Here is a 15,000-nt window from a genome sequence, read left to right on the forward strand (position 1 = left end):
TGCGTGTGCGTGTGCGTGTGCGTGTGCGTGTGCGTGTGCGTGTGCGTGTGTGTGTGTTAGAGAGCATGTAAAATAGACAACGCCGTGACTCAGAGTCATAAAAAGAGTGTGACGCCATCGCTGATGTCTGACGTCCTCTTTCAGACAAGTCTGCAGGCTATCCCCTCTTCTCCACACACACACACACACACACACACACACACACACACACACACACACATGCAGAGTGTAGTAGTGTTGCTTTTCTGTCCCTCTGTATAAGCATTCTAGCTGACTCATTCTGGCTGAAGTTGTTGGAAACCTTGCCAAGGACCTCTTTTCTGTTGACACCGCAGCCAGCCCGAGTCAGAAAGATGGTCATTAGGTTGAACCATTGTGCCAGTGTAGATGGCTTCTTTGGAAAATCTCCGGAATAAATTCTTCCAGTCGGGACTGGAATCCTGCTTTAGACCCTGCTGGCCTCTGTGTCTCTGGCAGAGCCTTTGTTTATTCTAAACCTATTACCTGGAAATGGGTTCTCAAGAGATCAAGGGATGCGTTTGCGATGGAGTGAACCATAACAGGAACGATTGCAGGTTCATCTTCTTCATGGAATTAAGACACAGCGTTAGGGAGAGGTGGGGGTGTAAGGCCTGTATTCGTCGGCGGTTACAGAGCTTGCTTTCATCAAAATTAGATGAGGTGGCATTTGCATATCTGTGTGCTTGAAAAAGACTGGCGTGGTAAATGATGTGCGCATGCCAAAAGCAACACATGGCACGTGCCTCTCACCCTCGCTAAGGCTAAGAGGCGAAGCCCATGAATGATTCATCCCAAAAGTTTAGTGCTCCTCGTTTTGACAAGTCCTGTTCATTTATAGATGGATATTGCTCCATCCCTGTGCATATAGCACACACACACACACACACACACACACACACACACACACACACACACACACACACACACACACACACACATGCATTACGGCCTGACTGTAGACTGCATTCCACATGCTCTCTATGATGACTAAGTTATATGCATGTATGCAAGAGTGTGTATGCATGTATAAGAGTGTGTTTGTTGACCTCCCAGACAGTGATGGACAATGGAGTACGATCTGGTCCATGATCTGATGCAGGTCCAATGCCCATCAGGTTGAGACTATAAACTTTGATGTGTCTCCACTGCTGTCAAGACTTAAAGAGATTTTAATTATTTTCCCCATTAATTGAATTCCTTTGGAAACAGCTTTGGCTTTCACACTCATTTTAGGTTTTAGGAAATGTAATGAATGCAATTTTAATTGTAATTGCATCAGAGTGAATTTTTAAACTCTTGACTCTCCCAGAGCAGTCATGCGCTACTAGAGAACTTGTTGGCCACACATATTGATTTATGCCCAGACATAAGGCTCACTGCCGCTGTATATTTCATGAATGTCTGCTGTTCTGTGTGTGTTTTTCCATAGACTGTATATATAAAGTATTTTTTTATTGCGCAGGCTGGTGCAAAGACACGGGTCAGGATCGTTAATTTGTGTGCCATTGACAGGTCCACATTTCCTGTGAGAGGGATGTGTGTGTGTTTGCATGTGCGTGTGTGTGTGTTTATTTGTGTGTGTGTGTTTTGCGTGTGTGTGTGTGTGTGTGTGTGTGTGTGTGTGTGTGTGTGTGTGTGTGTGTGTGTGCACTTCTCGCCATGTGTGTGTCTATTCAATGTGGGCATGCTTGCCTCTCCTCCTGTGGCAGAAATACCTCCTGTGTGGGAGATGGCTGGGTTGACATTCTCTTCCTCTCGTCTCTCTCCCGTACAGGAAAATGTCAAAGCGGGCGAATCCGTAGCTCTGACCTCGTCTATTTGTCACCCCCCCCTCCACGCTCTGCTGCACGGTTGAACAGTAGCGCTCTAATCCTCACACTGGGAAGGCACCAACATTTCATTCACTGCAGCAGCACCACCACCACCACCACACAGGTCCTCCACAACACTTGAAGGAGTCGCATGTGCCATCCAGGCACTCCGCTCAGCAACAACAGTGCCTTGCTCTACTTGCGTCTGACGGTTCCTATCTTGTCATAGAGCAAAGGCTAGCGCTCCTTTTTGCGAGAGCACGCAGACACACATGTCGACACGGCCATTAATTAGATAGTGGAAAACCGCTTACGCTCAGATGAACCGTACCAATTATGCATTCACGTGTCATCTGAATGGTCTTTATTTATAGCCAGAGACAATCAATATGGAGATGCTCCTGTTGGAGGCCCAGAGGCAATTCAAATACAGTTTTGCAGTATCAGTTGAATGGGGATTGCATTAATATTGATCAGTGCCGTTTCAGTCATAAAGTCCCTTGGTGTCTAGTGTAATTGGTTGTGACTCCACTGAAGCTGTGGATATTACTGGGTGAAAGGTAAAGCTATGTGCCCCCACCCCCCAGAGTGAAATCTGTGCTTTGATTGGTGCGTTTCCAGGAAATGGAGCAGAAGTTTGAGCAGGAGCGACAGGCATTGGAGGAGCAGAAGAACTGCCTGCGGGAGCAGCTGGACAGCATCAGGCAGGAGCTCAGCACCAAGCTGGAGATGGCCAACTGTGAGGTGAGAAATACTACTGTGCTGCTACTTCTTTCTCTCTCTCTCTCTCTTTATCTCAATTCAATTCAGTGTGCTTTATTGGCATGGTTCTCTTTCTCTCTCACACACATGTGCAAAACACTCTATCTATCTGTTGCTCAATATGTTGTTAGACCTTGAGACACATACATCCACACAATCATACGATATGTGTGTCATATGTGTTCCTCAGTCTAATTAAAGGGATATTTAGCTGGAGCTAAAAGTGGTATCGCCAGACTCAGAGATTAGCTGCATGAACTGGAGAAAGTTAAAAATCAATTGTTTTACTCAAGGGGATATGGAAAAGGACTGTAATTCCCCAAATGGTATATCCCTTTAAGGCATATTACTAGTTGGTCAACATGGCCAATATAAGGCCAGGAGACCCTGGGCATTGTGTGTGTGTGTGTGTGTGTGTGTGTGTGTGTGTGTGTGTGTGTGTGTGTGTGTGTGTGTGTGTGTGTGCGCGCAAGCGTGTGTGGGGGTATGTTTATGCCTGATCGTATGCAAACCAGAGCCCCAAATGTCTGCGGCAAATGTTCAGTGCTTGGTCATTACCAGCCAAGGACCCCCGTGACGAATTGGAACCCATTCTACCTACTTGGTCCATTACACCAGAGCTGCACTGCCTGGTCCACAGGCTGCCGGCTTCACTCTGCGTTGGTGGTGATGAAGCTGCTCGATGGTCTTGACTAAATGAAACCAATTGGCTGAATGAGACCCGACTGTAATGGTTGTCTGATGTAGTGAGGTGTTTTTTTCATTAGTGTGTGAATATGTGTGTGAGAGTCAGTGTGTGCGAGAGAGAGAGAGAGAGAGAGAGAGAGAGAGAGAGAGAGAGAGAGAGAGGAGAGAGAGAGAGAGAGAGAGAGAGAGAGAGAGAGAGAGAGAGTTGCGTGGATCACTGCAAGATCATTGTGAGATTTATGTAAGATCTTTGTAAGACTGGCTTGTAACAGTTGAGATCTGTGTAGACGAGGATTTTCTCAGATCCAGCCTATACAAGGTTTCCAATATGTGAGATCCTCTTGACATCACTGGCTGATTTGTAAAGCATAAAAAAATGCTTGAGAGCATCCCCCTAGGCCTATACTAGATGACATAAATGAATGACATTATTCTCCTGTTTTTCTACTTTGCTCTAATTCATTTCCTCTCTCTCTCTTTTCTGCGGTGATTTTCCTTTTATCTTTTATTCCTCCCCTGCTTCTCTCTGACATCCCCCCCTCTTCTCTTCTCTGCTATCTATCTCCATCATTACTCATCTTCTGCCACTGTGTTTCTATTCCAACTTCCTGCTCTGATATCATCATCTATCATTTGATTCTAATTTTTACTCCTTCATTTCTGACTCGTTTTGTTCTCTCTCTCTCTCTCTCTTTCTCGCTGTGTCTTTCTCTCTCTTTCTCTCTTCTTTTTCTCTCCCTCTTCTGACTTTTTTTTATTTAGTTTCTTCACCGTTCTTTGCTTTCCTCCTTCTCACTCATATTTTGAGTAATTGTTGACCTTTCTGCCAAAGGTCATCATTCTTTCTGTATTCTATCCTTTTTTCTGCCCCTCACACACACACACACACACACACACACACACACACACACACACACACACACACACACACACACACACACACACACACACACACACACACACACACACACACACACACACACACACACACACACACACACACACACACACACACACACACACACACACACACACACACACACACACACACACACACACACACACACACACACACACACACACACACACACACACACACACACACACACACACACACACACACACACACACACATCTCTCCCCCATCCCACGGCAGCCATGGCCCACTGGTTAGCACTTCGGACTTGTAATCGGAGGGTTGCGGGTTCAAACCCCGACCAGTAGGCACGGCTGAAGTGCCCTTGAGCAAGGCACCTAACCCCTCACTGCTCCCCCCGAGCCAAGCTGTTGTTGCAGGCAGCTCACTGCATGCGGGATTAGTGTGTGCTTCACCTCACTGTGTGTTCACTGTGTGCTGAGTGTGTTTCACTAAACACTCAAAAGAGTATTTATACTTATACTTACTTATACTTGTTTCAACTGGAACTTTCTAGCTCACTGATGGTCAGTAAATAACTTTCTCCCTCTCTCTCTCTCTCTCTCTGTTGGGGTGTGCAGGTGTCTCGTCTGCAGGAGATGGTGCGTGAGGGTGAGCAGGGCCTGGGCAGTGCCGCCGGGCAGATCAGCAGCCTGCAGGAGGCTCAGGACAAGCTGCTGGAGGAGCTGGACGCCACGCGCGCCCGCCTCCGGGAGACCAGCAACCTGCTCACCGCACTGCAGGTAGACACACACACACACACACACACACACATGCACATACACACATACAGTACAAATACACCCACACACACATACATACACATACATATTTAGGGGCAGCCGTGTCCTACTAGTTAGCGCTTCAGACTTGTAATCGGAGGGTTGCCGGTTCGAACCCCGACCAGTAGGCACGGCTGAAGTGCCCTTGAGCAAGGCACCTAACCCCTCACTGCTCCCCGAGCGCCGCTGTAGCAGGCAGCTCACTGCGTTGGGATTAGTGTTTGCTTCACCTCAGTGTGTGTTCACTATGTGATGAGTGTGTTTCACGGATTGGGATAAATGCAGAGACCAAATTTCCCTCACGGGATCAAAAGAGTATATATACTTATACTTATATACACACACACACGCACGTACACACAGGTGCGCACAAACTCACGCACACAAGCACATATATACACACACACACACACACACACACACACACACACACACACACGCACATACACAAATGTGCACACAAATGCCCTCATAAACACATACTGTACGCGCACACACACACACACACACACATATATACATACACACACACAGACTCCAGTTTCCTGGCCACTGAGCTACAGGTGTATGCACAGTTAATGTCAGCTCTAGTATACTTGTGGAGCTCCCAGGAACCTATATCAGCTAACATGGGACAGGTCCCGCACATTAATAATCTGAACCTACGCTCCAATGGCTGTCCTGAATAATGTATTGCTTTCATTATACGCTGCTTAACACACATCCACGTATGCACACACACACACATGTACACACACACACACACTCTCTCACACACACACACACACTGAGTGGCCCGTGCCACTTGATTAGAGAGGCTGTACTCCAGCCGTGCTCTTCCCCTGCGCCCTTGACCCGTGCGTGGCGAGGTGGGCAGTGAGCCTGCATAATCAGCACCTGAAAGAATGGAGAAGAGATGGAGGAGAGGAGTGGAGGAGGGGATAAGAGAGGAGAGGAGTGGAGAGGAGGAGGGGATAAGAGAGGAGAGGAGAGGAAGAGTGGAGTGGAGAGGAGAGGAGAGGAGAGGAGGAGTGGAGAGGAGAGGAGAGGAGTGGAGGAGGGGATAAGAGAGGACAGGAGAGGAGGAGTGGAGAGGAGGAGTGGAGGAGGGGAGGAGTAGAGGAGAGGAAGTAGCGAGGTTAAAAGGGGAGCCGATCCGTGTCAGTGAATTAGGATGGATGAAGGTGGGCCGAGGTTTTATTTCCACACCTCCTTACGAAGGGGAAGGGGCTGATGGATGGGCCAGTGTGTGTGTGTGTGTGTGTGTGTGTGTGTGTGTGTGTAATGGACAGAGAGAGAGAGAGAGTGGACAGGGGAGTGTGTGGTGCTTGAGGGTTTATGTTCAGGATTCACAAGATGGAGCCTCATTATTGTCTGCTCAGTGTTAATGGTGCTCTCTCCCTCTACCTCCTTCTATCCCTCCCTCTCTTTCTCTCTCTCTCTCTCTCTCTCTTCTATCCCTCTCTCTGCCTGCTCCACACTCATTCCCGTTTGTCACTGCACTATCAATCATTGTCACTCCAACACTCCATCTTTACTCTTTTATCCCCATACCTCCCTCACCACCTCCTTCACCATCCTCCTCTCCTCCCTCATTCTCTCTCTCTCTCTCCCACCCTCCCTCTCTTTCTCCTTCTCCCTCTCTCTTTCTCTCCCTCCCTCTCCCCCTTTCCCTCCTTCTCTCTCCCTCTCTCTCTCTTTCTCTTTCAGGGTGAGATGGAGACTCAGAAACAGCAGCACGAGGCCAAGCTCATCAGCACTCGCGAGGAGGAGAAGCTCAAGATGGATAAAATGGCCCTGGAACTGGAGCTCAAGTGGACCGAGACGCTCAGGTCCGTCTGTGTGTGTGTGTGTGTGTGTGTGTGTGTTAGAGTGCGGATCGGGCCGCAAATTTCTGTCCGAACCCGGCCCGCGTCCGACAGAGTTGCGTCCGAACCCGACAGGCATTTTTTTCACTTTTATGTCGAACCCGACCGGTGCCCGGCGCAGATGATGCCTCAGTTATTCCCATGCTAGTGATTAAACGTTCACGTTTGTGGATAGTCTGTCTTTTTAGCCAATTAAACGGAACACACAACAAATTGTCTACAGAATCAAATGAGCGTGCACGCACGCAGGTCACACACAGCGCACATTAACACAAGAGGCCCAAGCAAGCATAGCCTATTGAAATAGAATTATTGTCTTACCATTGATGAAAAGTCGTGAAATGAACTGCAACAGTCTTTGAAACTACAATGCCTCTGTCACTGAAATGCAGCATCGACGTTAATTGGTGCAACTCGAGGAAATCCTCATCCAGTTGAACGAGACGACCTTATACCGGTTGCCTATGTCTTTACCACAGTAGGCCTATGCAACGCAAACAACCTTAAAATCTCCTGATAGGCTAACCACTTTTTTTTAACGTCACCCAAGGCTGTGCTTATGTGCATATGTGCATAACCAATTGTTTATGTAGCCTAGTCGTGACAACGCGTGTGCATTTCAGGCTGCATGCACACAGGAAGAAAGCTATTAGGTCTTTTTTACATTTTACTTTATTCTCAAAAACAAACGTTAGATCATGTAAAGCAGACCTGTTGGCTACCCAACATAATAAGGAATTTTAAATGTAAAGCTTCCAATGCATATCGCCCCCATGTGTCCGAACCCGGACCGAACCCGACTACAATTTCTAAATATTTGTCCGAACCCGACCCGACCTGTCGGGTCCCATCGGGACCCGTCGGGCTCGGGTCAGGTAGCCACACTCTAGTGTGTGTGTGTGTGTGTATGAGACTTGTATCTGCACTTGTTAACACCTCTCCTCCCAGCTATGTCTGACAGTAGCATCTCAAGTATGTGGTGTGAATTTAAATGTGTTCACAGCATCGTAGTACTGCACTCACCCATGGCCCTGCTCCTGAATTAAGTGTATGTGTGTGTGTGTGTGTGTGTGTGTCTGTGTGTGTGCTTGCGAGATACAAAAAAAAAGACTGACACAGAAATTCATAGATATGTAGGGAGAATGAAGGAAACGGAGAACAGGATATTGGAGGGATACGTGATATTGTTCATGTGTTTCTCTGTAGCTCTGTACGAGAATACGTAAGAATACTGTGTGTGTGTGTGTGTGTGTGTGTGTGTGTGTGTGTGTGTGTGTGTGTGTGTCAGTGAGGTGCAACGTTTTGTGGGAGGTGTTAATTAAAGCCCTGATGCATTGACCTCCACTGTAAGCACACACAGCTCTTAATGGCCAATATGTCAGTCCACTCCTGTGCCGAGACCACCTCCATCCCCAGCAACCCCCACCACCATCACCATACCAGCCCCACCACCCCTACACACTCCACTGCCAGGTAGCTGAGCTTTAGACACACACCACCACCATACCAGCCCAACTACCCCTACACACTTAACCCCTACACATTCCACCCCTACATACTCCACCCCTACACACTCCACCCCTACATAATCCCCCCTACATACTCCCCCTACACACCACCCCTACACACTCCACCCCTACACACGCACCCCTATCTCCACCCCTACACACATCGCCACTCCACCCCTTTTACTCCATCGCCTACACACTCCACCCCTACACACTCCACCCCTACATACTCCACCCCTACACTCTTAACCCCTACACATTCCAATCCTACATACTCCACCCCTACACACTCCACCCCTACATAATCCCCCTACATATGGATCCCCTACATAATCTTTTTACAAATAAAGCCTTACACTCCACCCCTCACACTCCACCCCATCGCGCATACCCACCCCTACACACTCCACCCCTACACACTCCACCCCTACATACTCCACCCCTACACACTTAACCCCTACACATTCCACCCCTACATACTCCCCCCCTACACACTCCACCCCTACATAATCCCCCCTACATACTCCACCCCTACATACTCCCCCCTACACACTCCACCCCTACACACTCCCACCCCTACACACTCCACCCCTACACACTCCACCCCTACACACTCCACCCCTACACACCCCTACACACTCCACCTGTACATACCGTTACTCCACTGCTCAGGTAGCTGTGCTTTAGACAAAGCGATGCACCTTGTACATGGACAGTCTTGGAAAAGCAGACTTAAAGCTAAGTTTTCTGAGTTTCTGAGACTTGAAATGCATGCCGCAGCAAGTGGGACATTAATCATTAATCATGTTCATTTATCAATGCATAATCAGTGTAAGACTGCTTTTAACTGCCTGTTTACAAGACAGCTTTCCAGCGTAATGTGATTGCTGTGTGCAGTGCAGCTAAATTGGACATTGTGCCTGACTACAGCTAATGAAGTTGCCAAAATATGGCTAATGGCTTTGGCAACAGTAGGGCTCACGTGGGATTGAATCTCTTTCTCTAAGTTCTGCTTTCTATTTCACTCTATCGTCCCTCTATCTTTCTTGCTCTCTTCCTCTCTGCCTCTCCCCCTCCATGGACATGATTTGAGAATGCCTTAACACGGTGATTTTAAATGGGTTATTTTCCACAGCATTTCATTTTATTTGTCTGCTATGGCTGTAAATGTGTACTGTGGGTATTAGCCGCTGCGCCATTTGCTGTGAAGGTGAAGCACTTCTACTGGCGCGCTCAAGTGAGAAAGACTTAACGTCTTCAGAGAACTGCCAGACAAATCATCGGCCTCCAAAGACAAAGCCTCATTAGGCGTCGTCCACCCTAGACCAACTATATGACAGAATCTATTCACTCTGCTTACTCTGGTGTCTCTACGGGGTTAGAGTGTGTGTGTGTGTGTGTGTGTGTGTGTGTGTGTGTGTGTGTGTGTGTGTGTGTGTGTGTGTGTGTGTGTGTGTGTGTATTTCTTGAATTTCCCCTTGAGGATCAAGAAAGTATCTCTCTATCTATCTATCTATCTATCTATCTATCTATCTATCTATCTATGGCCCTGGTAAATGTTTTTTTTGCTTGGGGTAAAAGTTTGTAGAAATACACTCAGGTATGTGCAAGAGATTGACAGTGAGTTGAGCTTATAAGGATAGGCATATCTAGTCTATAGTTAGCCCAATGTTTGCAAATTGTTTGGCTTCACCCTATAGTTGATAGTGCACATGTAATGTAGAGATTATCAGTAAGGTATGGTAAGGCAATGGACGATGCTATAGGCTTATTCTTCACCACATTCTGCTGGCTTACAACAGAGAGCTGTATGTGATCATTTATCTCAGAGGTGAGATGAAAAGAGAAGATAAAAGAACAGAAGAGGAGAAGAGAGGAGAGGAGGGGAGAGGAGGGGAGGGGAGGGGAGGGGAGGGGAGGAGAAGAAGAGAGGAGAGGAGGGGAGAGGAGGAGAAGAGAGGAGAGGAGACGAGGGGAGAGGAGGGGAGAGGAGGGGAGGGGAGGAGAGGAGAAGAGAGGAGAGAAGATGCTCCGATGCTTTTCCCTCTCATCTTTTCCCGCCTGACGATCTCATTTCCCAGAACATTTACTCCTCCATTGTCATCCGCGCTCCCGCTGCTCCCTCAAATGCCACATGTTTGGGGGAAGGGGGGTGAGGAGACGGGGCTGCTAACGAGCTAACGAGCTAACGAGCGGCAGGATGCAGGGTGGAGCGTGGCGACAGGGCGAGACGAGGCACGGAGACGAGCAGACAGGCCACCAGCCATGAATATCAAGCACGGGACGATGGAGCGGCCTGAGCCGGCACACGCATGCCGAGGCCCTCGGAATGCTAAAGAGCCGCCAGCGCCGGCGCCGGCGCCGCCACATCAGGGGGAAGTCTGAGAGACATTAAGGAGAGGAGATTGGCAAAGAGGAGGGGGGATGGGGAAGTGTGTGTGAATGAGGGGGGGTCTGCTGTCTGGCTTTGGCGCAGTCTGAGGCGCGTCAATTGCCACAAGTCTCTCCTTCCTCGTCGTCAATTAGCGTCTTAATAAAGCATTAGGACTTGGAGTTTAAGCTGCCTCCCTGTCCACATAGCAGGGAAATGACACAATCAGCCTTTAGCACTCCACAGGAGCCTTAGTGGGTTTGCACTAGTGTGTTTGCATGCATGAAAGTGCACACACACACACACACACACACACACACACACACACACACACACACACACTCACACACTCTTTCTACTTCATCCCCTTTTTAGGTCATAATTACTTTTTATCTTTTAATCTCCTCGACAAGACTCCTAAATTACACAAACCCACAGCTAGCTCCACTCAAGCCCATAGCTATCTCTACACAAGCCCACAGATGGCTTGTGTGTCGTCAGAGCCCACTGCTAGCTCATTTGTCGTCAGAGCCCACTGCTAGCTCATTTGTCGTCGGAGCCCACAGCTAGCTTGTATGTGTTGTTGGAGCCCATCTGCATGCGACGTGCGTGTAATCTTTTGCACTTTTTTTATTTTTATCCATTCGACATGAAACGCTCTGGATTGAGCTGGACCACCCCTTCATTAAGCTAACAAGCAATTTGCCATGCCAATGAAAAACACAAACAAGCTTATCCGTTCCAGCCAGCGGTGCCCGGGGGGAGCCGTGATGGGTTTCGCTGGGTGGGAATGAAAGAGGAGGCGAGAGGCGAAGTTTCCCGAAGCGGTGGAGGGGGAGGGGGAGGCGAAGGCCTGGACAGGCGGCTAAGCAGAGACCCCTGGAGCGAGTTCCCGTCTCTGCTCCAGAGAGCCACACCATGGTCACTAGTTCTGAGAGAAGACGAGAGAGTGAGAGAGAGAGAGTGTGGTATCTCTGTCACATTTGTTCAGTTGCTAAGGTACAGGGCCTTTGTAGAGGTGTATTTTACATGCTGAGTGAAGGAGGGAGAGGGAGAGAGAGGGAGAGAGAGGGTAGAAAGAGAAGGCTGGACCTTGATCAGTCTTTTCTGTCTCATCGCTTGCTGAGCACACATCAAATGAATATGAGGTGAGGTACCTTTGAAGAGGTGCATTTGCATATTAAAAATGAAGGGAAAGAGAGCAAGAAAAGAGAGAGAGAGAGAGAGAGAGAGAGAGAGAGAGAGAGAGAGAGAGCAAAAGATACACCTTGATTAGTCGTTTCTGTCAGGCATAATAACTCTTCAATGACATGGCCTACTGAACACATGTCAAATGAATGTTCATAGAGAGCAGCAAAAGGAGGACGAGTCTGACTTTCAGAAGCTATTATGGAGTGATAGAGAGAGAGAGAGAGGAGGATGGAAGTGGGGAAGTGGATTGAGAGTAAGACAGTGAGAGAGGGAGTCAACTAAAGAGAAACCCAAGGAATATGATATGAGAAATGGGGGTCAAAAGAGAGAGGGTGAGAATGGAATAGGTGTTGGCCAGGAGCTGAGGGTTTAATCTAGAGTTGGGAGGTGTGTGTGTGTGTGTGTGTGTGTGTGTGTGTGTGTGTGAGAGAGAGAGAGGCTGGTTTTGACCTTCGAAGTGTTTTTAGATAAAGATTTTTTTAGATGGAAAAACTGTTTGCAGGGAGTGCTGTCCTTGTATTGCTCCTCAGTAGTCAATTACCAGCCGTAGTACAAAAAAAAAACTTCAATATCACTTGGCTATTAAATACAAATATGCAGTTAATCAGTATACATTGATTAGATTGTATTTCAACCTTATTGTAATTAAAAAAATGAAAAAAAAAAAAACAGACAACAAATGAAATAGATTAGTTGTGAAAAAAGGTGTCTATAAACCCAGCCGTTAGAGGTAATCTCCATATATTGACAGAAAGGACAGACCCAAGCACTCTTGCATGCACAGCACACTCACAGATGGAATGTGAACATGTGTGTTTGGCATTCATGTGGTCCATGCAGCTGTACTCAAAGAGTTCTCACCCTTGCCACAGAAACACTATCAGAAACACACCCTTGCCACAGAAACAGGCCCCCGCCACTGAAACAGTCACAAAAACACACCCTCACCACAGAGACAGGCCCTTGCCACAGAAACAGGCCCTCGCCACTGAAACACTCACAGAAACACACCCTTGCCACAGAAACAGGCCCTCGCCACTGAAACACTCACAGAAACACACCCTCTCCACAGAAACACTCACAGAAACACACCCTCGCTACAGACACAGGCACTCAGGGAGGAGTATGGCAGGGGTGACTGCCCACGGGCAGAAGCTCTGATGAGTGCAGGCTTCTGTGATATGTGGGAAGGACTCAGTCAGTCCTTATTTAAGCAATGTCAGGTCAATTGTGACATGCTATAGCTATAGGTGTGTTTTGGGGGCTTCTGTGAGAATAGTAGATATGGTCAGGAAATGAGTATAATATGTGTGTCGGAATCAAACCCGGGTCCTTGTGGGCACTTACACCCGAATGTGGTATGGATGCATTGCAGTACAGCTCCTTTGAAAATATGAAATATTATGTAATGTTCCTATTTAGTTTATCTGGCATTACATAGAATACAGCTTGGTATCTATGTCAAAGTAAACACTAACCACAACAACAAACACTGAAAGTACTGATTTTTTTTAGATTTTTTGGCTCCCCTTCTCTTCTCAGTCTGCACCCCACCACCTAATCCTGTAATTTCATTTAGCTCTAACGTGATCTGCTCACACAGTATCCCATTAGCCATTGTTTTCAAGTTATTTTACCTCCAATGTTCCTCGTAGCAGAGCTAAACCACCATAAGAAATGCTTTCACTTTTGGAGCATTCTCTGACATACACAATATTGATCTTGTCTTTTTCTTAATAACCTCGGACGAGGCCTCTTATTGTCGGTTGAATATATAAGTGATACGGTTGGATTATCCAGTATCGGAGAAAACATATAGAATCTTCTAAACATCATGTCCACACACACACACACACACACACACACACACACACACACACACACAGTAAGAGTTGTGTTATGCGGAGCAGCATCTAATGTTTGTCTCCCAGTGCACCGGAGGCAGATCGTTGCTTACTGTCCCACGCGCCTCCCCCCTGCACTGCCAGGTGCCATTAGACAGGCTTTTAAAGAGGCTGAAAATGGCCCTGTACAGACACCGGTGCCATCTCCACTCTAATAGCAATTAAGGAGTCTTTCTCACCTCTGTTAAAAGCTTAAGTGGGCTTTGTGTGCGTGTGTCTGTGTGTGTGTGTGTGTGTGTGTGTATGTGTGTGTGTGAGAGAGAGAATGTGTGTGTGTCTGAGTGATTCAGATAGCAGCAGTAGCGGAAGTTGGAGTCTTTCATATCCTGATGTGTGTTACTTATTGACACATCTCAGCTCTTTCACACTCCTGTTTCTCTCCTTTGATCTCTGTTCAGAATCCTCTCTCTCTCTCTCTCTCTCTCTGCGCTCCGCTCTGTCTCTGTTTCCCCTCGTCAACCTCGTTAGTGCCGTCATCTCCGTCACCCATTGGATTTACACTTGTTTTTCCCCTCCTCCCTTTGTCTCTCTCGCTCTCTAATGGAACCTAACCATCTCCTTTCATTTTCACACGTCCGTCTGTCTGTCTGTCTGTCTCCATCATATGCATCTCTGGTGGCATGCCTCAGCTGCTGCAGTGGCTGCTGGGTAATTACCAGAATGAAGTGGAGGTCGACCCTTTCTGGTCCCACATGGATTTGGAGGGATGTGTGCTCGGCAAGCAGAGGCGCACTAGAGTCAAACCACTGCTAATGTCCTATACTCCCTCTTGCTCTCTCTCGCTCTCTCTCTCCCTCTCTCTTTCTCCATCTCTCTTTTTCTCTTTTTCTCTCTGTCTCTCTTTCTTTCTCTCTCTCTCTCGCTGTTTCTCTTTCTTTCTCTCTTTTACACATGCACACACACACACACACACACACATACTGGCGTCATAAACTCATACATATTCAAATTACCAAAGCATTTAGAACGCACAGGACAGAGCATCTTAGATTATAACTCTCTCTTTCTCTCTCTTCCCTTAACTCTCTCTCTCTCTCTCTCTCTCTCTCTCTCTCTCTCTCTCTCTCTCGAGCACCCGCTCACTTTCTCTCTCTTTCTCTCTCTCTCTCGTTCTCCAATCTGTCTGTGCGCCTCTGCCCCTGCCTCTGCTCTCCTTTAATGATTAGCTCCGCTTCACAG

At 47.6% G+C, this 15,000-nt stretch overlaps 1 protein-coding gene across 1 annotated transcript in view; it reads left to right on the forward strand.

Moving 5' to 3' along the window:
- fam184ab (family with sequence similarity 184 member Ab) overlaps positions 1-15,000 on the forward strand; it is a 132,419-nt gene that overhangs the window by 60,364 nt on the left and 57,055 nt on the right. Inside the window, exons 7-9 of the mRNA XM_048250057.1 lie at positions 2,454-2,576; positions 4,779-4,940; positions 6,690-6,823. Of these exons, the coding sequence (XP_048106014.1) occupies positions 2,454-2,576; positions 4,779-4,940; positions 6,690-6,823 (419 nt within the window). The remainder of the gene's footprint in view (positions 1-2,453; positions 2,577-4,778; positions 4,941-6,689; positions 6,824-15,000) is intronic.

This window comes from Alosa alosa, chromosome 8 (assembly GCF_017589495.1).
Source record: "Alosa alosa isolate M-15738 ecotype Scorff River chromosome 8, AALO_Geno_1.1, whole genome shotgun sequence".
NCBI classification, from domain to species: Eukaryota; Metazoa; Chordata; class Actinopteri; order Clupeiformes; family Clupeidae; genus Alosa; species Alosa alosa.